General features: G+C 44.8%; 1 protein-coding gene across 1 annotated transcript in view; it reads left to right on the top strand.

Moving 5' to 3' along the window:
- The window catches only part of snd1 (staphylococcal nuclease and tudor domain containing 1), a 165,126-nt gene that overhangs the window by 45,316 nt on the left and 92,867 nt on the right, over window positions 1-26,943 (top strand). The window contains exon 16 of the mRNA XM_072672570.1: window positions 12,318-12,421. Coding sequence (XP_072528671.1) covers window positions 12,318-12,421 — 104 coding nt within the window. The remainder of the gene's footprint in view (window positions 1-12,317; window positions 12,422-26,943) is intronic.

Here is a 26,943-nt window from a genome sequence, read left to right as displayed (position 1 = left end):
GTGTGAAGGAGATCAGAATGTAATTAACACCAATAAATATGCACTATTCAAAATATTCCTTATTACACTCTTTCTGGCACCTTTATTTTTCAGAATGTAGGCAAAGTGTGATGCCAACATAGTTAAATTGAGTTATTGATGGTCTACTGTATAATTTCTACACAGTATGAACATGTATTTGTAATATTAAGACTAATTAGCCCATTTTCTGTAACTTTGGTGTGGCAAAATTAATTTTAGGTAGTCAGTTTTGACGTTTTCTAAAATACCAGCTTTAATTTCAGAGAAGCAGGGCAGAGATTGAAAGGATCTGCTGGCAGATTGTAAAGTCAGTGTGTAATGATTTCACTTTGTGTTTATTTTTACATTACCCTGTCTTCACTTTTTTTTTTTCTTCCCCTCTCCCCTGTTGTGTGCGGCTGTGTGCGCTTTTGCCTGCTGCTGAGGCCAGCTGTGCATCTGCGTGTCCTTAGCTACACCCCCATGCCCGTTCTCTCCAGCAGCAGTCAGAAACTTCCCTCAGCAGAGCCAAGCCAACCCATCCTACTTTTAGAGCCTCCGCTTCCTTCTTCCGGCAAAGAGAGAGCGCGCACAAGTGAGGGAAGGAGGGAGTGGGAGAGAGGGAGTCTCTGCTAGTCCTCGCTAAAGGAAGGAGGAGAGGAGAGGTAGCTGAGAAGCATACATCAAAGTGTTCTGTGGGGGCTGAGGGACTCTGAGGGAAGTAGCTGTGGTGGGGTGGGGGTGGGGGGCTCCCTCTGTTTCTGGGCCGACTCTCATCCCACTGCAAGTTTTAGAAGCTTCAGAGCCTCCCTCACGCAGCGCAGCGAGCTCAGGTGCTGCTGAGAGGAGGCCAGCCTGCAGTTGCATCTGATTGAGCGTATGCGTGCGCCGGTTTGCTCTTGTGATGAAGTTTTCTTGGATTGAGGGCACAGGGAGTCGATGATGGGACAGTTTTATTACTTTGCTTTGCTCTTTTGTTGTTCTTGCTCTTTAAGTGTTTCGATCTTTATCAGACTCTCTCACTGTCTTTATTGAAGTGATATTTGCCCTAAAACTTTACCTTTGCTGTTTGCCAAATATACATTCACACAGTCAGATTTCTCCAGGCGGAAAACTTCCGTAAAGTTTTGAAAACCTCATGTTGCGAGTGAAAACTTTAATGACGTCTTTCACACCGAGCCCAAAGCTGACTGGCCGAGATGCTTCGAAAAATGTTCAATTAGCCGTCTGTTTTCTGTGTTGTGCGGCTGCATAAGATCAGCTCAGGTTTGTAGCAGAACACAAAAGCTTGTATGAAAGTTTGTCTGGGTGCATCCTTGTCTTGCCCCCAAAAAAACTGAACTACAGCTTCCCTCACTAATGAGCACTCGTGTGGAGGAGAGGAATTAAAGAGGACAGAGAGCAGAGAAAGAGTGGACATTCTGAAGCTATGAAGTTTCTAGCCCTGTTTACAGAGCGCTGGCAAAGGCACAAAATGCGTCAGACTCAATGTGAAGGTATAACATTTAAAAAAAATAAAAAATTTAAAAAATCACATGTTTTACTTGGTGTAAATAGGCCTTAAGACCCTGTTTAGATTTGGATTGTATCCTGCTAAGATTGCAGCCACATTCATTTAATCTTAGTTTAGCCGGGCTGAAATCTGATTGCTGTGTGACAGAATATGCAAGTTTGCTTGTTGCCTGGCAATTGTAACTGGTGTTTGGGTTGTGCAGGGAGGGGTTTTGGTCGCATTTACACTATAAAATTTAAGTGATCAGATTTGTATCTTTTTAAATGCGTCTCAGGATCATTCACCTTAGGAGCCTTATCCGAATATAATCCTGATACTCAAAATTCATGAAGTGACCAGGTGTTAATGGGGTCTGATACACTTGTGGCCAGAGACTCTGTCAGATTGAATGCAAAGTGCCCCCTCTTACTACTGGGCTCCCGCTGGTTTTTACAATATGAATGTGGAGAGAAATGTCCGTTCGACTCCTAGTGCGTGAGTGAGCTTTGCAGTAGCTGTTCTGATTTGAGGTGTTGAATGGGGTTAAAGTCAGGCCTCCACAACAAGCTCAGCAAACCATTCATTTCTGGTCCTCACTTTGTACACAGGGCTGCTGTCATGCTGAAAAAGGAAGGAGCTTTCCCCAATCTGTTTATAAGAATGTTTTTTGTATGCTGTAGCTCCCACCGTGCTAAAGAACCCTCCACCAAACGTAGCTGCTTGGAAATACTGTCACTAGATTTTTTTTTTTCTTTGTAGAAGACAGAGCAGCTCAGATTTCTGCTCTTGTGATCATATACTGATCATCTGTTGATCGTGCTCAGATCAGAGACTCCTCAGTCACAATTCTCAGTTCATCTTCAGTGTTGAAAAGGTAGATCAGTCCTGGTATCTCCATTAAACAGCACTGTTCATTTAGTCAGGTTGTGCTTTCCTGGTATCCATCAAACCCAGAAGACCCAGGTTTAAGAACACCACTAATTAAACAAACACCCACAGAGCCTTAATACAAAATACTTTCAGACTAAAATAACACATTTAGCTTTTGCTGATATGAAAAATTTAGAAAATTGATTCAGTAGGTTTTATTATTGCTACTATGCACAATCTGTCTTAAAACAGGAAAAAAAAAAAGTTTTAGATCAAAATTTATGTTGGCAGGAAAGTTCATTAAAACAATGCATTTCTGAATAAAGTATTAATCTTTATTGTCTTCATTTCTAGAAAATAGAAAATTGCCTCAAGCTACATTTTTAAAGCTGATGGCGCCATTAAACAGCACTATTCATTAGTCAGGTTGCGCTTTTCTTGGTATCCAGCAAACCCAGAAGACCCAGGTTCAAGAACATCACTTTTAAAACAAACTCTACCCATAAATCTTTTCAAATCTCCGTGGTAGCCCTCTGATACAACATTGTGCATGCATGGTTTGAAACATTGTATCGCACTGCGAATATCTGAACGTCTATACTGTGAAGCAGTGGTCTCCAACCCTCCTGGAAATCTACCTTCCAGCAAGTTTTTACTCCAATCCAAATCTAACCTGAAATTTAACTCAATCTTAAGGCAATAAAGATCTATAGAACATTACGTTAAGTAGGGATACAACAATTAATGAACTTGGCTACAATTGCTGACCAATTTAGTTAGCAACTCTTTAATAGTCTATTAGTTGTTCTCGCTCAATTCTCACCAAAATAGGAACGGTTCTGGACATGGGTCCTTGAGCCGTAAGGAAGCACTGATCGCACACTACAGTGATTTTGCTGCGGAGTTCTATTAGTGTGAGGCGTGGAGGTCTCCTATAGGCGCGGACTGAGTGTAAAAAGAAGTCATTTTCAAGCAAGTCAACCTCAGACTGACCACTGGTTCACATGAGAGTTCTCATAACGGCCGTTTTAAGAATAAAGTCTCACCCTGCAGCGAAGAGATAATTGGCTAGCTGGTTATGAGTGGAGGAGAGTTTCGTGACTATACTGTGTGTTACTAATACACACAAAGCCTTAATACAAAATATATTCTGACTGAAAGCTAAAATTACTGTCTCATTTGGTTTTGTAACTTTTTTGCAGATATGAAAAATTTATATTTATATAAATATAGATTTATATGTATTTAAATTTATATAAAATGTTTTAATATTGCTACTATGCACAATCTGTCTTAAATTTCAGCATCTTTTTGTTTCATGTTGGCAGGAAAGTTCATTAAAACAATGCATTTCTGAATAAAGTATTAATCTTTACTGTCTTCATTGCTAGAAAATAGAAAACTGCCTCAAGCTACATTTTTAAAGCTGATGGCAATAGAAGTTATTTGCTAATCTAGCGATTAATTATCCGAAAAATCAGTTCATTAATCAACAGAGTCTTTGACGATTAACAGTTGTTTAGTTATGCAGCCCTAATATTGCATTCAGAATGATTTCTGGAACAGCTTCTCTATTGTCAGGAAATATTTAATGCAGTTCTTAATACTATTTCTTTTTACTGTCTGTCTTCTGATTAGTCTTGTTTTCCTGCCTTAAATCTTATCCTGTTGTCATCTTGCCTGCTAAAACGAAATGTCTTTTCAGTGAGTGACATTCAACGGATGTCATAAGTGACATTTGTCATCTTGTGCTGGTGTGTGAGGGACTGTTATGGTGCTTAGGAGCTGTAGTTTGAGCGAGGCGCTCGCTGCAGCGCTGCAGCTTACAGTGAATCACTATTCCTGGAAAAACAAAAGCTGTAGTGCCGCATTAGCCGCCTGTGTGTTTGTGTGTCCCTTCAGAAAAGATGCGTTTAAAAAAAGGATGCAGGATGATTTGCTCAGTCATGTCCTTCTCATGAGAATGAGTTCCTTAGGAATTTGTCCAATCGCTGTGCTGTTTTGATTAGCAGTGGCTCTTTAGAGGCTTGTGAATTGCTAAGTGTGTGTGTCTGCTTTTCCAGAAACCTGTAGCTGCTACTCTTTTATTGCTGAACATGTTTTAATCCTTCTCTCTCGTCTTTCTCTTACAGCGCTTATCCAAACTAATTCATTGTTTAGACACTTATCCAGTGCAGGGTCGATGGCTGGAAAGGCATATAGTATTTAAAGGCTTGAGGAGTCTTAACATTAAAAACGTTAACCTGTCTCTGTTCAGAGTGGTACAGGGTACAGGCTGAAAAGCTCTGGGCCTCAGAGCGCTTCCACGCGTCATGTGCTGTCCTGAGTGGTTTTGATTATATGGCTATAGCTTTTGTTCTGAAGAGTGGCCTTGGATGGATTGACATGCACATAGAGGGTTAAGGCTGGTTGAGTCATGTGCAAGTGCCCATTTTTTATTTATTCATTTATTTTTTTTATGTAGGTTGCATGTAAAGAGGAGAGCGCATGAGCTCTGGGATCTGGGGAGCAAGAACAGGAGAGTATATCTATATGTAGTACCTGCATCCCCCACTGTCCTGCAGAGCTTAACGTTAACCGTTCATATTCACATCCTACTGGCGATGGAGGGTAGAGCCTCACAGGTTCCGCCTCAGCCCTGTCAAGATTTACGAGAGGTGCTTGATGTACCTCTCGGTAGAAACGTCTCTGCCTTGTCCTCTCTGAACATGAAGTGACTTTCTTACACAGATGCGAAATCACTCGGTGTGGGGGAGATCAGTCAGCGAACGCGTCCCGCGCAGCTCGGAGATGAGCTGTAGGTGTGTGTGTGTTTTTTTTTTTTATTTTTTTTACTGAGAGCAAATGAAGTGTGTTTTTGCACGCTTGCGCCCACTTATATGTATGTATTCAAAGCATATTCATGCTTTGCTATCATAACCGCCCTCCAGCTCTGTATGAGCTTGGCGTATGCGATTCAGAACAAGTGTTTCCATCTCGGAGAGCGTAAAATGCTGTAGTTACAAGTTTGATTAATTTAAAAACAACTGAGCTGCAGTACCATTGCCCTGGATCTTGCTTTGGGTTAAATCTTCATTATATAAGGCTATGAGGAAAGTCTGATAGATGGATGCAAGGAATGTAAGGTCATGAATGAAGTCCTAGTCCTCTCTCTCTCGCTCTCGCTCTCTCGCTCTCTTGCTCTCTCTCTCTCTCTCTCTCCCCCTCTCCTTTTGTCTACTTTTTAAAGAATAGAGAAATGTGCCGAGTTCAAATTCAAGGGAAAGCAAGCAAATTTCGATAACCTACTCAATGTGCCTGAAGACCTTTCACTCGACTTGTGCTCTCGGATATGTGGCTTTATCCTCTAAACGTGTGCTTTGGGTTTCAGTTAGCAGGAACACAGTCTGTACTGTTATTTTGCTGGCTAACTTTTATTTAAGCATAGATAGCCAGCTAAGACATTGCCATCTCATTTCGCCTTTCTGTTTCTCCCACCACCAGTAGCGCAACTGTGCTCTCAATCACGTTTTTATCGTAAAAACACGTCGGTTAGTCAACAGCAGCCGCACTGAGCTGTCCGATACTCTGTCCCATACGCTACAGAACACGCTTTCTGCCCTTCCAACAGCAGTCAAGTCGCTATCGTCTGTAAGTTTATACGTGGGTTTTCAGTCAACCATAATTTCAAGTGTTCTATGGCAAACAGAATGCTATTCTGTTAACTGAGCTATAACTATAGCTAACCAGCTTCTGTGTTTTGGTTCAGAGCAGTTTAACGTTTGTAATGGTCCGACTGACAGTGTTTCATTTGATTTTGAAGTGTGCACAGTGGTCACTTGGTCTGTGATGCTGTGATGATATTGAACGTCATTGTGTTGTGATTTTTTAATACAATATATGTAATACAAATGTGATTGTACAGAAGCCACGGAAACGTAGAACCGCCTGCCTGGTAATGTTAAAAACCGCAGTAATAGTTTTGGAACGTGGATGACGCTCAACCCTAGTCAAGACACATGCTATGATTTGAGTTTGTAGTGCTATGAAGATGTCCTTGTTTCTTTGTGGAGGTCAACCCACAAGTACATGACTGATATGTCTTGCTGATATTAGATGCATGTATTGAACTCTGGAAGAGCAGAATGCTTAGATGATGCTAGACTAGGGGTGGGTGATATAAAAAATACACCCTGTGTAACAGTGTTTTGCTATGCAGTTATGTTATACTTATTATATATTGCAATTTTTAAACGTATTATACTTCTATAATTTATCACAATACAATAAAATTGTCATATTGCCCACCATCATGCTAGACTACTAAACTAAAACCTCTACATTTCATTTCGAAAACGAATGTTGCCTTTTTTCTGTCCCAGTTTCTGTTCAATTCCTAAGGTCCCTTCATGCAGCAGTGTCTGCACAGCTATTGATCGAAATATAATATTTATTAATATTGGTGAATCCGTGTACCTTTTCCTTTTGTGTTGCAGTTATATAGCAGATTCCATCATGTAACCTTACATCCTGTGTGGGTTGGACTGAGTGCCTATACTGCGCAGTGTACTTGTATTTGTTTGTGTTTATGTTTAGCCTGTGTGATTTTAGTGGAAATTACTACTTCCCCTTGCTGATTGTGATTGGCAGCGTGCGCACTTGCTTTCTCCCTTTCCCACTTGTAACCCCTTCCCCCAACTTCACCACTCTCGTCTCTGCCTTTGTTCCCCTGATGAAGGGAAACGGAGAGAAAATGAATAAGACAGTGAGAGAGAGAGAGAGAGAGAGAGAGGGAGGGATAGAGAGCGCACAGTTGTAGTGCAGAAAGCCTTGCTGCAGTCCCCCAATATGAGTCACTCGCTCATATTAGCTCAGAGGAGATGAGGGCATCACTGACATCTGCGCTCTTCTGTTATTCATCTATACATCCGTATTCTGTAGCGCTCGAACAGCCACATGCTTCTGGTGCCTTATTTACACTTGTAACATGTCTGTTTTTTGATGTTGAGGGTGGGAGGCTTGGATTCAGGAGAGCAGCGACACCTCTCCCTTGCGGTTTCTAGCGCTGGCATATCTGAAATGGGGAGGAGTTGGACTTATGGGTGGGCAGTAGGAGTGATCATTAAAGTAATCCTGATTAAGGTCACGTTGTATTGCTAAACAACTGCATGTGATTAATGGTGCGTTCGCAGGTGATTTTGAAAGCAGTGATTTTACCGTCTCAGCACCCTCTATGCATGAACTGCAGGAAGCAAAATTCAGGTTAATGACTAGTCTTTTTAATTTTATATAGCAGAGACAGTTGACATACATTAAGTAGGTGGTTTTGTCCAATGCGACTTACAATGCTGGGTGAATATATGTCTAGATGTCAGATATTTGGGAAGATGCTTCAAGTTTGAGAAGAGCTGTTTAAGCCACTAATAACTTATACACTGATCAGCCATTACATAACATTAAGTCACTGTCAGGTAGAGTGGATATTGTTATAATGGCACCCGTCAATGGTTAGGTGAGAAGTCAGTTCTGACGTTGACGTTTTTAAGGCTGTGAGACTATCTCCGCTACTTTGCCACACATCACATCTGTCACACACGCAACAAAATGGATTTACATTTATGGCATTTTAGCTGACGCTCTTATCCACAGCGACTTACCAGGTTACTCGTATTACAGAGGTGGGCCAATGTAGTGTTAGGAGTCTTGCCCAAGGACTCTTATTGGTGTAGCACAGTCACCCAGACCGGGAATCAAACCCCAGTCTCCTGCATGGTGTAATAGCTCACTGGCCTGTATTGGTGTTCTGTTGCGCCACACCAACCACCAGCCACTTTGGGCTACTTTCATATGTGGTATTAAAATATAAATTATAAATCCAATACACATCTGATACATGGCTATTCGACTCAGCCATTGGAGCGTGAACTGTTCAAAGGAAGGTCAGTATATAGGTCATATTTGGAAAAAGAAGGCCAAAAAAGCATTAGATTTGTTAAGTATCAGATTTTTGGCCACTTTACTGAATATAGCCTTAGACAAGGGTCAATAGTGAAGTAATGTCTTTGTGTCAGATACCACAGAGTACCTTCAGAGGTCTGGTCACTGCTGTTTTGGAGGCTCAAGTGGGACCTTGAGTGTTGGGCATGTTTTAGATGGCTAATCAGTCTATGTAAGGTGTCCAATATCAGACCAGCAATATTGTGCGCCTCTAAAATGTTATTGTAGAGCTTTCTTTGTCTCTTTTGTGGCAAATGTGTGCACAATAGAGCACTCCATAAAGACGAGGTAAAGATGGAGCACGTTTACTTACGCTTCGGTTCCAAAAGAACGAATCCCTTCATGAGCTCCATTTCCATAATACTTCAGTAAGCATGTTTAAATTACTGCACATTAGTGTGAGAGGGTCAGGGTTGTGTACGCTCTTCATCGAAGACGAACACGGCACCTGCAACGCATTAGGAAGTTTCTGTAGAAAACCATTGAAAGGAATGAAATGATGGCATTTGCATATGAATAAATGTTTAATTTCAGCTCCAGTCGCAAGATCCCACCCGTTACAGGAATGAGGGCGCAGGATTGGCTTGTTTCTTCTCTCGCCGTTCCAGCTTTCTTTAGTCGTAGCACGAAAAAGGAGAAGCATGTGTGTTCCACTTGACGTTCTTCTACCCCTGTGCTCTGCTGTGTTTGCTTTCCCTCCATCTTTTGTTATTTGTCACTGCAATTTCATGTGTAGGATTCCATGAGACGTCTATTACAGTCGCCCGTTATCCCCTGCGTACTGTGGCTTCGTCTTCACGCAGCCGCATGGAGCAGCAACTGCTCGTTCACACTGCATGGCTTTTTAGTGAACTTGAGCGTGCCGTTACAGGATCGTGACGCTCTTTGATTTGCCTTCGGCTGCTTGACTAAAACGGTTTCGGGGAAGGGGAAAAAAAAAACAGCCCCTATAAAATCACCCAGTGTCACAAAGATGAGATCATTCTCTGTATCATAAATACTGTATGTATGTATTCCTCTTCTTGGTTGATTTTTGCATTATATTTTTCGCCGCTCCAAGCCCTGGGAATAAAAAAAGGGACCTTGCTTGATTAGCGTGGGTGACATTTATTTGATTCCTTTTTTTCTGATTGACTGAGCCAGGCTGAATGAGATGGGCTGCCGTGTTCTGCTTGGCTTGACTTGCCCGGTGGAGAAGCTCCATTTTTCAGGGGCACTGAGTGAGTTGATGACGATTTGAAGTCATTAAGCCTCTGGGAAAGTGAGGGGCTGCTGAATGCGCAACCTTTCTCACGGAGCTGAGGCTCAAACGGAGGGAATTTCCTTAGAATTTGGAGTCTCCGGCTGACTAGAAGCAAAGGCGTGAATGGCAAATGTTCAGTTTTCTACTGTTTGGCCTGTGCAGTGTTTACTAAGAGAATGCTCTCCTTCAGTGCTTTTCCCACGCAGAGATTAGGTGTTTGGGTGTCTGGGTTCATATGTTCTGTTAATTATTCCGGTTTGGTCCTGGCCCTTGTCACTCTGAACCAGTTAAATGAATCCCGAGTCCCTGAAAAATTGTGCTGCTGCCATTTGTGGAAATCGCCTACCGCCTTTGAGCAGGCCGGACGCTCGGAGCAATATAAATGCTAATCTAGAGACGATTTACTGACTATTAAGAGGTAATTGAGTTGTTTCATTTTGCTGGTGCGGAATACTTGGAAATGGCTGTGTTTTGTTATGTTCGTCGTTCTTTCCCTTGCGTCGGAGGGAAAGCTATCTGTCAGAATGGTTGAGGAAGCAGACACTGGGAAGAGCTGGGGATGTGATAATTCCTTCATTTTCTTGACTGGCCAAGAGGTTTAAAATACTTTGGATTTGGTAGGCACTGTAGTCACTGTGTTGATGCCTTTTATGAAGGTATTATTATTTGCACTGCTGAAGGCCTAGTCTGAATCAAGAGAATTGGCTTTAGCTTCTGTGCGACCTATTTGTAACACACCTGTGTTTGTGGGAACGGGGATAACATAAAGTCAGCCAAATTACCAGTCAAATTTGTGGGAAGAGAAGAATATTAATTCCTCTGAACAGTTGAGTTTGTACCTCTTGTTTTGGCTCCTTACGGGTTCCATAGAATGCATTTATTGAGTTTTTGAAGTTGTTTTTATTATGTGACTTTGGTTGGGATGTGAAATGCTCAGATGCAGTTTTCCAAGCTTACTTACAACCCTGTTACAAACAAGACATTTTTTTATTTTTTTATTTTCCTGGGGGCTGTATTGCTTTGTCACAGTAATGGGTCATAGAACCTAAAGCTAGTCTATCATGTGCTACGCTAACGTGAAAAATAACAAGTGTGATTGTTGTTTTTGCAATGATTCTGATAGTGTTGCTATCCTCTTGGCGTGAGGTGATGGCTTGCTAAAGAGGTTGTAGCCCATCTCCCGCTTGCTTCCCTCAGGTCTGTCTTCTTCACACGACACTTTTGTGTTCCACTTCTGATGTGTGGGTAGCTCCAGTCTATGGGCAGTCAAGTTTGCTTTCAACAGAGCAAATATTGGAGAGGACATGGTCAGCTAGCATGGCTACCCACTCACTTTTCCCTCTTGCTTGCAGAGTTTGAGTTCCCATTCTGCACACACCAGCATAGGCAAAGACACAATTACAAGGCTTGGTTCTCTATAGCAGCTTGTTTTCTGATGGCTAGCAGTTTCTGGCAGTGATGGGCTAGCTTGTCTCAGCAAACTGACTACTTGAAAGTATCAGAAAAAGCCATGTTCTCCTGAGTTGAACTATGCCAAGGAAAATGCATCCCTTCGACATACTAGGACACCTTTTAAGCAAATTCAATGAAATGTGCTGAATAGGATATGTAGTTATCATCACATTGAGTCTTATGTGGTGCATGTTGGCATTGCACCATGTCCGTGTGCTTGGGTTGTTTGGCTTGTCTTGGTTTTTTGCAGGCGTACTGTATTATGGAGGAGCTGCGAGTGTCCAGTATTGATTAGCTCAGTGAAGGAGCGCAGTGGGATATTAAGGGCAGTGCTGCTTTGTTAGCATGAGGTTAACAGGTGCAAGCTGGCGTTGATTCTTTCTGCCGCAGTCAATAAACGTACAACTTAGAATGAAGTGCTCTGTTAGGCTTCACTAGGGGGGTGTGTGTGTGAGGGAGAGAGCAAGAGCACCAGAGAGGGAGCAAGCCAGTGACTGAAAGGAAGGAGGAGAGGTGCTGCGAGACTGTGTACATTCGCACACATCAGTAGCGCGCTGCTGCGGATGCTGCAGCAGGTGCAGTGTAGTTTCCAGGACTCCTTCCTGCTGCTCTTAGAAGTCGACCATGTTTGAAGCTTGATGTGGAGACAAAGGTGTGCGGGTGTGATTGAACTGATCCGGGTGTGAAGGTGCTTTGGTGGAGCTCCGCAGCAGCCCTGCACCCGGCATACTGAGCGCCCCACATGCGGCTCCTCTCAGCTTATGCACTGCTGCCACACGCTGCTGTGCTCCACATGTCCATAACCAGCTCATGGAACAGCCCTGCAGTTCCAACACAGCTAACAATCAATAGAAACAAGCAGGGCACCAAAGCCCACTTATCACAAGCATGCTAGTTGCTGGGTTTCAAAGCGCTGTTAGGTTTTTCCCTCTAATCTGAAGCTGCAACATGTAAGATGGGTTTACTTTGGCACTTTCTGATTTGCTGGAGCGGGAAATAAAAAATACGTATTGATTCTCCATAATAGTGTGGGTTCCTGAATAGTTAAAATAGCAGCCTTTACCCTGTGACGACACAACTACGGAAATACTTGTCCTCTCTTGTAGAGCCTGAGGACGACATAATAGACTGTTGCTTGGTCATTAAAAAGCCATGTGTCATCGTTGGGATGAGCATCCGAATCATGTGTCAGAATCATGTGACTTTAGACGGTTGCCTGAAACTTCAGCCGCTTCTTGATTAATGCCGGTCATTTATGATGTTTTTTTTTTTGTTTGCGTGCAGGAATCGAGTGTCCGCGAGGCTCCCGTAACATCCCGGGTGTAACGGCGGAGCCCTTCAGCGAGGAGGCCACACTCTTTACCAAGGAGCTGGTGCTACAGAGAGAGGTAGGACCCCAGCAACAAATAGGTTCTTTGGTCGTTGCCATGTTCATTTTTCAGCAGGATCAAGCAGACTGTCCGACTCACCGCTTTGTCAGCATTCACAACACTACATCACTGTACAGTTTGCACTGCAATAATGCCCATTATGTACCCATTGAGAATTCCTTGACCGCACACGCCTGGTCAGAATGCCACAGTCCTACGCTACTAACTATGACGCGTGTTAAAGTGGATCTGTGAAATCTGCAGTACTTTTCTGCACAGACATTGCAGAAACATAAAAAGGGAGAATAAAACTTTTTTCTAATGTGTTTCTAACCACTTGGCAGCAGCTGTCATTAGGTTCTGCCTTATATCAACAATATGCTCAGGAGAGCTCATTATGATTGTAACATTTACTAATATCTAAGCAGTCACCAAGGCTTAGTTTAAATGCATAGCCCTTTCGACTCTATGCTCGGTGCAGAGTGCCACTCATGGCTTTTTTCCTTTCTTTCCTCTCTCCCCTTTCCTGCAGCATCACTCTCTTTATTAGATGTGGAAATGCTGCCTGTGGCCAGGGGTGCTGTCGAAGTTAGGGTTAAAAAGCTTTCACTAGTTCAGCAGGGGAGAGCTTTCTCCCAATCATACTGAAGGGGCCAAGTGGAACACATGTGCGAGCGTGCGCGCACACTCTCACTCGTGGACATATATATATACACACGCACGCACGCACACACAGACAGCCTTTCTCTTCAGGCCATTTCAGGCACTGTTAGCGCTATTTCCATTAGTGTGGTGTGAACGAGCCAGGCTCTGTAGTCAGGCTTAATGAGGTGAGCTTTATATAAGTGGCTGACTCTAACCTGCCCGCTGTAGACGGGCGGGACTCTGGAGCCTGGCGCTACATTCATTAGAGAGGGAGAGAGTGAGCGAGAGAGAGCGAAAGAGAAGAGAGGGAGATAACACAATGGCCAGGCCTTTGCTGCCAGAACACACTGTGTTAGTGCGGGTTTTTATGATTTTGTTCGTACAAGTTTTAATATTTGAATCTGGGGGGAAAATGGCTGTATCCACACTAATACAGACTAAGAAGCTTTAAGTAACGACGCGTATCCATTATGTTGCGTTTCGGTGCTCGTGTGCGGCTCCCAATCTTTTTTTTGCGCTAGATTAACCTGCAGTTCGATGACTGGTCTAATGAGTCCATTATCTTTTTTTTTTTTGACTATAGAAGTCACTTAAGGAATTTTGCACCCCCAAATCATTGTTAAAGACATCATTTGACCTTGCAAGTTTGAATGTTTCGAGAGAGCCTTTCACACGCTCTCACTTTTTCAACAAATAGTGTATATGTATAATAACCATGTGGTGTGTTGCCATTTAAGCCACATGCTGGAAGTGCCCACCCCCCCTCCCCTCAACATTCAGCTCATCCAGACTAACTCCTGACATGGAGCACATAATTGAGCTGGCACATGTGACGACCCAAGACACCATCTCCCTCACATCCATCTCCATCTTTTAAAAGGATGGTCTACGTTGAATTAAGACGGAAACGGCCGTTCCTTCTCCAGAAGTCTCCGGGGCTGTGAGAGCTTAGCTTAGCGTTTTCGTTTTGGGCTGTGCGAGCCCACGCTGTCCTCTTTCCATGCTGGTTCTCCACTGAAAGTGACCAGATGTTTTATTTTGGCTTTGACTTTGATAAGTAGAGCGACAGGGCTGAATAGACGGATCAGATGGTTCTGAAGCAGACGGTTGTGCCGCAGGCTGAGCACTTGGAGTTGAAGATATGAGGGATCCATGATAAAGCCTCTATAAGCTTTAAGAGTTCTTGATGTCTCTTCCCAGTTCTTCTGCCTTGTTTGTGCACACTCTCTCTTGCTCTTGCGCACTCTCCCTCTCTTTTCTGTGAGAGTGCAGTCATGCAGTAAAGCAGAGGGGTGGGCGTCGATAGCAGCAGCATGCTCAGAGGCTCCTGCATAGTGGTTGTGTGAGCGAGCGAGAGAACATGGGTGGATGGAGAGGAAGCAAGAGGATGGCTACAGAGAAAGAAGTGTTTCACTTTGGGGCCCCAGTCATGACTCATCCTCTTGCATGGATCCACAGCTGCCTCCTGCTCTTACAGATCACACAGAACTCCACTAATGACCTTTCTGTGCAAGGCTACTAACTCTCACTGCAGGGCAAAGTGTGTGTTCCTGCTGATGCCCCACCCATAATATTGGCAGATATTGAAATCTCAAGGACTTATCAGCTTTGAGAACTCCTGCTGATAATTGCTGTCTTTTTTTTCTAATTGCTCCATAATCTGACAACTGGCTTGCCTCATATTGTAAGGATTTATTGGTTTATTGCATACTTGGCAGTCATTAGAGGTCACTAAATTTAGTCATCATCTCTCAAGCTTATGAAACCACTAGATTGGGAGCCATAGTTTAGGCATAACTCCATGTAATTACGGGCAAATTAGGATGTAAAAGTTCAGGAGTTAAAGAAGTTAAAATGACAAACATGTTGACTCCATGCAGATAAAATTTTTACATGTTTGTAATACAGTGAATTTTAATGTACAAATGTTGTAAATGTATAGAAAATGAGGGACGTCTCAATCCAAGTAAGATCTAGGCCAACCCAGGCCTATTTTAATAGGTCTGTTATCATCGATCCATTTTCAATCCTTTGTTTTTACCACTTTGTTATAGCAGAGCACCCTGCGGTGTCCTCTAGGTGCCTGTAAGACATTCACTGCATTTAGAGTTTTAGAGTCTGCTGTGTGGAACCCATGGGAGCATTTGACCACAAAGTGTAAAGGCATGTTAGGCTAGTCCTTTTAAGGATACAATCCAGATACTAGTCCCATAAAGTTCAAAGTGTGTACCAGTATATACAAGACATGAAGTGATTTTACTGCAGCGTTTTAATGTATAACTGGGAGCTGAGTGGTCTGGGAGGTCAGTCAGACTGTATTAAAAGATATTTCAGTATACTATACACTATAAAATGTATAAAATATAGAAATGTGGACTGTTAAACAGATAACATCAGTCCAGAGCATCTCTTTATATAGAATGTTTACTGAAAATGAACAGATTTATCTACGTTAATGATTAGCTGTAGTAGTTATAGGAACAAAAAGATTGGATCGGCTCTGTATCTGCCAGTTCTCTGCGTCAAAGGCGCTCTGATTGGACTGGGACATCCTTTAGGGAGAGCACTTTGTGCTGAAAGGACTGAACGAATCGACTCTGCGGCCGCAGAGTTGACATTTTTGGCTTTAAGAGAACTTTGGCCACTGCATGGCCCAACTATGTGTTTTATAATAATATAGTAAGGTCTGTGGTTTGCTATAGGAGAGAGTCACGCCTTTGCTTTTTGACAGTGTATTGAGTTTCTCAAAATGCACTGCTCTCACATTGATTCCCCGACACCGGACTTATTTCTCGCTAGTCACATTGCATAAGTGCTGCGTCTCTCTCGCTCTCTCTCTCTCTCTCTCTCTCTCTCTCTCGCGCTCTCTCTCTCTCGCTCTCTCTCTCTCTCGCGCTCTCTCTCTCTCTCTCTCTCTCTCTCGCTCTCGCTCATCTGTCTCCTCCTGTCACCATCATCTCTGTCTCTCTCTCTCTCTCTCTCTCTCTGTCTGTCTGTCTGTTTGTTTCTCTCTCTGTCTTTCCTCTCTCTTTCTCTGTCTGTCTAACACCCTCCCTCCTTCTCTTCTTCTTTCTCTCCTTTCTCAGTTGAATAATTAATGGTGGGTTTGACTGGCAGGACACCCACTTGGACACTCGGGTCTCTTGGGACGTGCACTGTGGCACGACCAAATTAGACACGGAGACTGCAATGCTGCTCTACGTTTTAAGCTCCTTTTTTTTCAAAGCTCTAGCATCATTCATACCTTATATAGTTCGAGCAGCTTTAAGTCTGCGTGTCAGACTTAAACAAAAGCACTTGTTTATGTTTTGGACGGCTCGACCCGTGACCCTGTTACAGTTTTGCGGTTTTATTCATAGTAGTAAAGTTTGAGCACTGCATATGTGTAATAGGCCAGAAGACTCTTTTTGAAGGAGAACTGCAAGTGACTCCTCCTAATAAGTGAACTCTGCTAATCTTGAGAGTACACCAATTGCTTGTGCACCCACAGCTTTCACAATATAAATGGAAATAGAAAAGCTTTGTAAATGGAAAGAGATGGGCAGCCAAGCATCAGCTAGAGGGGGATATGAACTTGAATCAGCATCATGAGTAATTGAACATAATGCCTCCATTGCGCACATACGGAAACACCATGTTTTATTTATTTATTTCAAACCCAACTTTATTTCTTTGTGCCAAGTCTGTTCGTCCAGAGGCTTAATTTGCTTCATGTGGACGTTGAGGGAAACTTGCAGGCTTTCTGACTTGCTAGTGTGTTGCTAAGTGACTGGACAGCACGGAACAGAGAAAGAGAAGGGGGGGGGAGATGAGGAAGGGAGAGAGTGGCACTCAGCTCTCCACTGTTTGAAAGAGTGCCTCTTCCTCTCCTCTGTCTCATTCTGTTCCTCGCTCTTTATCTCTGTGACCCCCCCCCCCCCCCCCCCCCCCCCTTTGTGAGGGTGACATTTCGTCTTGTGTTGAAATGATGAGGGCTCTAATAATAAAGCTTGTTTGAGCTTATAGCTCTTGTTCTTGTGCTCGTGTGTGTGTGTGTGTGTGTGTGTGTGTGTGTGTGTGTGTGTGTGTGTGTGTGTGTGTGTGTGTGTGGCGTGTGGCGTGATGGGGTTCTTTGAGCTGTGCTGCTGCAAGACGGTGACATAACCTCCCCTCAGGATCTGCACTATTTCATTCGTCCTCCTCCCTCTGCAAACAGGGGGTGTGTGCGTGTGCGCATGCGTGTATGAGTGGCAGTGTCCCTAATGGTGTGTGTGTGTGTGTGTGTAAATGAAGTTACAGAAAGTGTGTGAAAGGATGTGTAGGTGGCAAATTTTCCACATTGTATTGATGGTGGTGGGTGATTAAAAAGAATAACAGAAATAATCACAATATTTGTGACCTGCTAAACAATGCACCAGTAGCAGTAGATCCTGCCATCCAAATATCCCATACCCGGTACAGTGATTTGATTTTTTTAAAAATATGCTGAGCTCTTTCAATTAAGCAGGGCTAATGATGCTCTGTTTACTGACATGCTGAGGATTTTTCCCTCTTTAAATACTGATATCCACAGTATTTTCAGAAGATTGTGCTAGAAATTTACAGTGCTAACAAAGTTCCTGCAGTTAGCATGCTGGTCTGCCTTGGTCACAAAACACAGAACTCACCCATCACAATTCATGCTCTACATGCAAGACAGCTTGGTCTGCAAATGACAAACCCATACATTAGAATATATACACCCCCCCCCCACACACACTCATTTTCAGAGTTTTAACAAGTCTGTATTATCTAGAGCAGTGGTGGCTTGGAGTGGTTGGGTTATTGGTTACTGGTTGCAATACTCAGGATGCTAGGCTGCCCTTGTTGGACCCATAAGCAAGGATCTTGAGAATCTTCGATGAGCTCCCGGGCGAGCTGCAAAGAGAAGGATTGAGTTGTACTGAACAAGTGTGGAAGTATAATGAGAGTAAAATGCGTCTTCTACGGTCTTCCTTAATGTTTGAAATAGGTTAATCTAACTGCACAGAAAACTTGAGCGGTGTTCCAACTTTTGTGGGCAGGAAATGTGAGATTTCACTAATCACTTCTAGTTCAAATAGCTACAGCTCACTGCGTTACACTGGCCTATATTCTACCGATATTATGGAGGCCTATACTACATGTTCTTGGATTTGATCAGCTGTGATCTGGGAGTTAAAACCTCCATGGTTTTGTGGGGTGGAAAAGCACTGCAACATGGCTTTAGTGAGCATAAGTTTAAAAAATAAATAAATAAAGTAGAGCTCTAAAGCCAGATTCTGTATCAGAACTGATGCAGCACAGATCAGGAGACATACGCTTTGTATTTGTGCAGCGTGATCGCCATCATGATGGATCAATCGACTCAAACCTACTGTGTGGTGCGTTTGTGTGTCTGGGACACCCTGTGTGTGTGTGTGTGGGCCTGCAGGGAGCGTCCCATCCTCAGCATGCCTGCTGGAGCTACAGGACTGTTCTCCTGCAGAGGACACTCAGTCCTCCCTCTGTAGGAAGCTGCTGTGCTGGAACCCTGCTGCTGTGGGCTCACAATCAGCCTCTAAGCTGTTTTTTCTTTTTTTTTTTTTTTTTTTCCTTTTTTTTTTTCTCCTCTGCGAAAAATAGAAGCAAATTAAAATGCTGTCATTAGCGGAGCCCGTAGAGGGAGTCGTGTCCTTAGGCTTGTGGCATTGCAAATGAGACACTGGTGGCGTCCATGGAAGCTCTGAACATCTTAACTCCTTCATTTTTATTTTTATTTTTTCCCACTTTTGCTCGCTCGCACGCACGCGCGCACACACGCGTGCACACACACGTGAGTTCACCCTTACCTCGCGCTTGTGGGACTCGTTGGTCCATGTAGCTCCCGCTGGACTTGGCGCCCCTGCCTTTCGAGGGAGCTTTAGAAGCGGCCGTCGTCCTTGGCTGGATTATTGAGCCTGGCCTGATTTGTGCATAAAACAGAGTACTGTGTGCCGTGTTCTGGCAAAGCACACTGCGGGGCATTATGCACTGCAGGGATACTGGTGTGTAAGATCGTAGTGTGCTTCTGTTCGTTTTTTTCTTTACAGTCAGAGGAAGTCTTCAGTGGTGCCATGCTGTATAGTGCGCTGTTGGTTGGGGTGAATTGGCTTATACAGACAGGTACTGTCCTGTCTTCACTCTCTGCAGGGGCAGATTCCTTTGTGTCCTTCCAGAAATTGGAAGTGTCCTTCCAAAAGATCATCACTTACTCTTAATACAAGCCTCTGGGCAAAGACTGAGTTGATGTAGTGCTCTATCTGCACCCTGTCCTGTTTTTGTTTATACAGAACTCTCATTCATGACTGCGAGTACGGCTGCATCAAGACCGCTTTGTCTTTGCCGCTATAGATGTCATCAACAGACTGTATTGATTAATGCTTTGAGGTGCTGCTTTTGTTTTTGTTGTTTTTTTTGGGGGGGGGGGGTTTCCCAGATTTTGATCCAATTTGTATAGTAATTTTGGTCCAATTTTATGTCCATCTCCCCCCCCCCCCACCCCACCCCCAGGAGTTAGATCTCCCCCTCACTCAATGCTACCAACGCTGGGAGGGTAATGGCTAGAAAGGCTAATGGCTAGAAAGGCTGATGAAGGAGGCTAATGAAGCCAGAAAACCTGCCCACTGCATCTTTTCAAACTGCTGCTGATACATCATTGAGCAGCTAAGCACGCTTGGAGGAGAACACTAACTCCCATGTCGCATCAGCTAACAGACGTCCATACTGGATAACACTGGCTAGGAGGGGGAGACCTATGCTACAAACCCAGAGCATTGTGAGAACAACTGTGCGCTCTGGGACTTCGAGGTGTCATCAGGGGTCAAACCGATTGATGGGGACAACACTTAGACAGCAGCACCACTCAGGAGCCTCAGCTGTTATTTATGGTGTCTCTAAATGATTATTTTCCCTCTCAGCTTTGGCCTCTCTTTTGCTCTTGCTTGATCTTTCTCTTTCACCTTCACTTACACACACACACACACTGTGACTGGTACTGGGCTGAAGGCCCCGGATGGCAAAGGGGATTAGAGCGATAATTGTAGTCATTTTTAAGAGCAATTAAGCACCACTGCAACCCCTTTATTACACAGCTCTTAGCCTTCTCCTTCCTCTCCCTTCCTGTTTACTCTCCCTCCATTTCTCCACCATTCTGCCTCTACTTTCTTTCTCCCTCTGTTTTTTTTTTTTTTTTCCTTTCTGTTTCTCGTTTGTGGGGTGGGGGGGGGGGTTGTCACACTCTACAACCCCCCCCCTCCCCAGGAAAGTCCAGCACATGCTTGCGTAATCTTTTAATCAATGCCACAGAGTTGTGTTTCTAGTGGTAAGAACTTTGATTCAGCTCCTTTGGTAATTGTGTCGGGAAACTTAAGTGAGAACCTTCCCATTTGTTCAGCGCATTGAGACATTATGTCTTTCTGAATGGGGTGCAAGGGAGCCGTTAGCTGCTGTAAAAAGCCTGGCTGACTGTGTGTGCACAAAGAGTCTAGTCAAATGGGGAATCGAGTACAGAGTGAGAATTGGGAGCTGTGGGCAGCGCGCTAGTTTCTCACTGGCATCTAGTCTGGGTTTAGAATGGCTCCCCTGGCATTTGGGTCGTTGCTGGCTGTGGGAGCTGCTCTGTGTTGTAATGGGCGCTTTGGGCTTCATTCTGGCCTCTTCTCTGGCCCGTACACACTCAACAGCTGTCAGCCCCTTCCACCTCCTCTCCCTTCAGCGCTCGTCTCGACACTGTGTTGGTTGTCCAGTGCTAGAGCCGGGCAGGTGTACGGCAGCGGGACCCTTGCACGCTCTTGGCCAGACTGGTGCAGCCGTAGCAGCCCAGAGATCTTTTTATTCGGAGGAATCAGCTCTGGGAGCAAGTAATCCTGGACTGGCTTAGTCCAGCACAATGGCTGACCTCTGCTGGCAGTCAGGACAACCCTGAGCTCAGAGAGAAGGGTCTAATCGCAGCCGCCTCGTCAGCGTCCTCCCCCTTTCTAAAGCCTCCCAGTGCGGCAGCGGAAGAGCTCTAACGAAAGGACGAGCAGGGCAGAATCCTTTTCTAAAGGATGGAAAGGAATGGAGTTGTGTATAGAGGCTGTTGTGTTGAGGGTATTTTGCCTACTAGACTGAGAGAGTGTAATGGTGCTTTCTTAAAGTAATGCTGCCAGTCCTTAACTGGTAGGTTTTATATGAAATTAAAGGTACAGTAGTGGTAGATTGCTGTGTAATGCACCGTAGTGCTTGGAGAAATGGAGCAGTGCTGGAGGGCCAGCACGCGTTGATTGAAGATCAGCAGTTGGTGTAGTTGGTAGGAACACTGCCTTTTTCTTTTGGCAGACTAGGGTTCAATTCCCTAGCCAGGCAAGTAACTCGCGCTACACCCTTGGGACTAAGTACTAAGAACACCAGCCAAGTGACATGCCTGTAAATATGCTGATTAATGCACCTTTAGTTATTGTAAGACACCATAAAAGCCATGAAAACTTTGTTCACCACAACAAACTTTGGCTCTATACCCCTTTTGCACGTTGAGACTGCTGGTGTGGGTCCATAGCTTTTGCTTCTTTTAAAACAACACTGTAGAAAATTGGCATTTTTTTTCTGCTCCTGGGCTCCAGGAGCATGGAATTCGCACTCTAAGCCGTCACTAAAGAATACTCTTTTCTTGACGAGCTGACAGCTACAGAACGGTCACTAAAAGTGAAAAAAGCACGTGGACTAAGCGGTATAGTAATTATAGGATATGTACACCAATGACTCGGATAATGCAGTTTTGCGCAGTTCCCTCAAGCTTTCTGCATTGGAGTTGCATAGTGCAAATTTGTCACTTGAGCAGTGAGTTCCAAAGCTATGATAACGAAATGTACAGATTATAAAAATGAAGTATTTACCTGTTTACCGGAGAGAAAACAATGTGACCGAAATGAGTACATGCACGCATTCCTAGTTTTGTCCAGTACAGTTCTGCTCTTTGTGTTTCATGAGTTGTCAGAATCAGAAAGGATTCTTTGCCCTGCCGCTGTTTTCGCTCAATTAAACTAATGTGGGCATTAAGAGATTGTGGTGCTGTTTCTATTTTGCCAGGGAGTGCTTTGAATTGGAGCTGATTTGCGCCTCCAAAAAGAAAAGAAAAAAAAACAGCTTGTCTGGAGCTCCCTTTACTGCAAAGAGCTACAATTTCCACATCAGTTGAGTGTCTTTCTGCTTGGACAGTAGTCAAAAGAACGCTCCCCAGACTGCTATGACTTCAAGCAGGTTTGAAATACTGTTAATATGCACAGTGTGTGTGACTGGTGTTAAAATGCACAAGGTCTGTTTGCTTTGCGCAGATCTTAAACCATTACAAACCCACTTCCCCATTTCTCTCCGTTTGGCGTCATACATGTCGCTTTCTCAGGCTCGTAGGCCAGTCTTTACCAGTTGGCGCTGACCAACTGTTTCAGTTCCCCGATGAGGAATGTGTCGTTTAGCATAGCGCCGCGCCGTGTGTACCTCTACTGCGTTACCTCTGCTACAATGCTAATGGCTCAGTAATGGCTGTGCTTGTCGCTGGCGAGGGTGGGGGAGGGGGGGTAGAGGTGGGAAAGCGTCAGTTAGCCCGTGCCAGGAGAAGTGGGAGGTGAGACGCGTGCCAAGCCTGACTGATTCACCCTGCCTGCGTGCCAGCCAGATGCCCGGCGCTATCTGCGTGTCTCGCGCGCCGGATGCACTCTTGCTGCCAGAGTGGCACGCCGAGCCTGGCACCGGACACTTCTGCCACCGCAGGCCTTGTTAACCTTCCACTAGTTGGAAGTGAGCTCGCGGAAGACAATGTACTTCTCCAAAGCCCGCTGAGCTGCCTTCTTGTCACAGCTCTTTTCCTCCCATCAATTGTGGGAGTTCTCAGTGTGAGGACCGTTGGTTCTAGGCTGGGAGGGTTTTGGGTTGCTGCGATAGGCAGTCTGTACTGCGCGTGGCTTTGATGCAGCATATTAACATTTTATAGAGCACTTTGGACTCTTTGGGTTGGTTTTGACAAGGATTCAAGCCTAGTCCTGGACTACACAGCATGCTGAATGACTATTCCCCACTGAAAGGACAAGGTAGTCTAGGACTAGGCCTAATCCCTGTCTTGTAAACTGGCCCTATATGATGACCTCAGTTGTCCCCAGTATCGACGACTTGCGCTCTTTGGCCTTAGCGACAAGCGCTTGATTTGAACGCTGTTGTCCCGCACTCGGATTTACAGCAGCTTGAATCTACACTGTGTACTCTGGGTCAACAACTGCAGCAGCCAGGCCACAGCCACTTCACTGCAAACGGTCATCCGGCCATCCATTAACTGTGTGCTAACCTCAGTCAGCCCACTGTAGCTTTGTGTGGCAATGCAGAGGAAATATCATGCTCATGCCTGCATGCGGCCATCGCCGGCCTCAGGCTGCTGAAGAGTGATCAGTTCAAGCCTTTAGTGGTATGTATGTGTCTGCGTAAGCGGGTGAAGCAAGAACTGGCCTGCTCAGAGAGGGGCCGGAGCGTGTTGGCATATTCTCCAACTTTGATCCGTGATGTCACACTTGTATTTAATTAGCCCACCACAGGTGGTAGTAAAGGTAAGAGGTTTGAGTGGACTGCAGTTGACGCAGGTGGCCTCTAATTAGAGATGTCCCTTGCTGAGAAGGGTAAAAAAAAAAAAAAAAAAAAAAAGTACAGATTTGGAAAAGTGTGTTATCTATATTGGCAGTAGGGATGGTTGACGAAGTTGCCAAGGTCTGGTGATTTTCGTGTTTGAGTCTTATCAGTGAGGTTTTACTCCTCAGTCCAATTGAAAAGCTGGTAATGGAAGGCTGATGCAAGCCTATACCAAATGGGTCAATCCTCTAAAGGATGCCCAATGTATTATTTTTTTTTTTACTCTCCTGATCCCAGTTCTGATTCCATAACTCTGAATGTATGTTGTGGCAGCCATGTTTCAGTGCTTTTCTTTATTAAAATGATGTCTACTGTCATGTACTTACTTTTTTCCCTTGCATGCAAACAGTAAATAAGTCCCAAATGGGCTCTGTTTTTTAAGAGGCACCATCCCTGTCACAGACTAGTTCTTGGCCAAATTTGTTGAGTTGTTGGCTAATTCTTGAGCTCCAGTGAAACACAGGTAACAGGACTGTTCATACACAAGTCATAAAATGTTGCTGACTCAAGCATTATGCCCCATTTCAGTGATCTGATTGGCCAGTTAAATTTGTTTCTTTATTGTGTGATGCTACTAAATGTCGGAGAAATCCGCCTAGCCTCTCCCTGAGGTGTCTACATCCCGCAAGGTTGGTCAAAACAAGTTGCTTTCCTCCTTAATTAACAGTTCTCTAAAAGCGGCGTCCTGATGCTACACTGACACAGTGAATCGGAGCGACTTTGATAGCTGCAGCGTTAAGTAGCTACCCTGTTCACTTCCCTCCCCCTTCCCTCGGCCCCTTTTGAAGGAGCACCGTAGGAGATGCTTGTCATACTCGAACCACAAACTGTGCCAAAGTGAAGTCATTTTGCCCAAGTCCGTGTACGTGGAGCTGATGTGCGTCAGAAGAGCAGGCCCTCTGGGCCGAACATGCTAGAAACTGGCGGTGGGGGAGAGGCTCCTCGCACTGTCGCCATTTGCATCATGTTAAAATGAGGAACATGGGCAGAGCAGACAAGCTTGAAATGTCTCCCGAATGTGTAGCACCACCAGAGGCCACAGAAACCGCACCACAGAGATATGCTAATGTATAATGAAGGAACAGCAGCTTGGGAAGGCTCAGCCCGATTTCTGCACTAACCACCGATGATGGTGGGCGTGTGTGTGTGTGTTTAACCTTCGTGTCGCCTCTGTGCTCATTTTTGGAAGAAGCACTTCATCTTGGCCTGCTTGGACATCATGTAAATATTCAGGGCCGTCTTAGCTGAGCATGTGTTCCATATTTCATGCAAGCTTGCACAAGGCATTACCTAAGAGTCTTTTAAGCTTAAAGGTTAAAGCTCGTCTTTGCGCCGCCTGAAAACCATGCTTCAACGGCAGGTGATGTACAGGGTCTGATTTGAGCTCTTAAACTGCCCTTTGTGACCCCATGACACAGGCACAAATGCCATGGCATGACGTGATGGGTATCAGGTGTCTTGAAAAAGAAAAGGCAGCGCGATCGGTCATAAACAGCATATCTACATCAGCTACAAGCCCCGCCCCACCCACCAACCAAAAACCACCACCTTTTCACACACCCATACACTTCACTAGAGAAACCTAGAATAGAAGCGCCGACAGAAGTGCATCCAGCGAACATCTGTTCACGAATCCTCCCGAGACGGCGGAGGAGAAGGTCAGCCAATGACGAACGCTCAATTCAGCTTGTAATGGGCTGCTTTTGTGAACGATCAGACAATCTACAGATCTCTGTTAATGCCTCACAACAAATGGCAAAAGCAGTTGACCCTGCCACGGCAGCTCGTAAATAACCACGCTAAGCAGCAAGAGCTTCCCTTTTCTGTAAACAAAATGGGTCACGTGATTTCTGACGTTGCTGATGTCCCTTCTACTTCTAGGCCTCATACGCTGTGACCATCAGGCCTCCTGACCGCTTGACCACAGCCGAGCGCCTCTTCATACAAGGGGAATGCGCCTCATGATACCTGCTGGAGAACATCCAAACTAGCCAATCATTTCCTGCCTCCTCTGCAGCTGCGAGCCCATGCTCTGACCCCGTGGCCCGGCTCTTCATCTGTGTTGCAGTCCATCATTGCCATTGTTATCTCTCTTCCATCTGTCCTGGTGGACCGCCCCTCCCCCACATCACACTTCTGCTGCTTCGCTTCCCCAGTCGCCCCAGTAACCGCCTCCCTCTCCAAATCTGTCTGGCACTGATGCTGCAGGCTCTTCACTTGATCTCCCTACTGCCCCAGCTTTCCCATCCTCACTCTTCATTCAGCTACCTGTCTGTCCTACCCTGTCTGTCTCTCTCTCTTTCTCTCTCTCATTTGAGTTCAAGTTAACCTCTTTCTCTTTGCTCCTCTTCTTCTTCCTGCTCAGTCTCCTTCATGTGATTCGTCCTGCCCCTTTCTGCTGCGCTCTGATCTGTTTGCTAACACACAGCCACATGCCCCCTCTCCAAATCGCTCCCTAATTGCGAACGAGACACTGTGGAGGCGCTCTTGTAAAATGGAATGACTGCGTCTGCTAAGCAGCAGCGTACCGAGTGTGTGCTCTGCCTCTCTCCCCACTACAATCACATGCAACATTCAATTTAAAGTCCCGCTCTTGTGCGATGCCTTATAATTACAGCTTGCCCTTAAACACCGGTGCACAGGGCATAATTGCAACGTTTAAAGTCGTAGCACCACCAGTGACCTGGCTGGTGCAAATGCATTATCCAGCAACTGCTCTCTTTGTAGCTTTGCCTGCGCGCGTTATGTCGCAGCGAGGCGCTCTACCTGTAACGATACTCGGCCCTTTCTGAAGGCGGCCTGTGACTCATGGGCTGCTACGGAGAGAGGGGCACGTTTGACTTGATCTGGCTTGATCTCTGCCTAAGTGACCATCATGAGCCCTTGTCGCACCACAGAATCAGAACCACAGAGTGCATGTAGAATGCTGGTCCGGTCTTGTGTATGTACAGAGATGGGATTGATTGACGGTCACTTATATGGTCAGGTTCCGGTTAACCTGCTCACATAAGGGGCAACTTAAACTATAAACTTTTCTCCATTGTTGAAAATGAGTTTAGTTTTAGAACACACTGTCCAACCCCTGCAAAAACAGCCAGCATTGAATCGATTGATAAAACAAAAGGCATACATCTGCTCAGTAGTGCGCAGGAGTGCTTCTAACTGGGCTGTTTTTGGAATAAAGCACAAAGCAAAAACCTTGTATCTCTAGAACTTTTCAATGTAAG

Source organism: Salminus brasiliensis, chromosome 2 (genome assembly GCF_030463535.1).
Source record: "Salminus brasiliensis chromosome 2, fSalBra1.hap2, whole genome shotgun sequence".
Taxonomy (NCBI): domain Eukaryota; kingdom Metazoa; phylum Chordata; class Actinopteri; order Characiformes; family Bryconidae; genus Salminus; species Salminus brasiliensis.
This window is presented reverse-complemented; position numbering and strand designations above follow the sequence as displayed.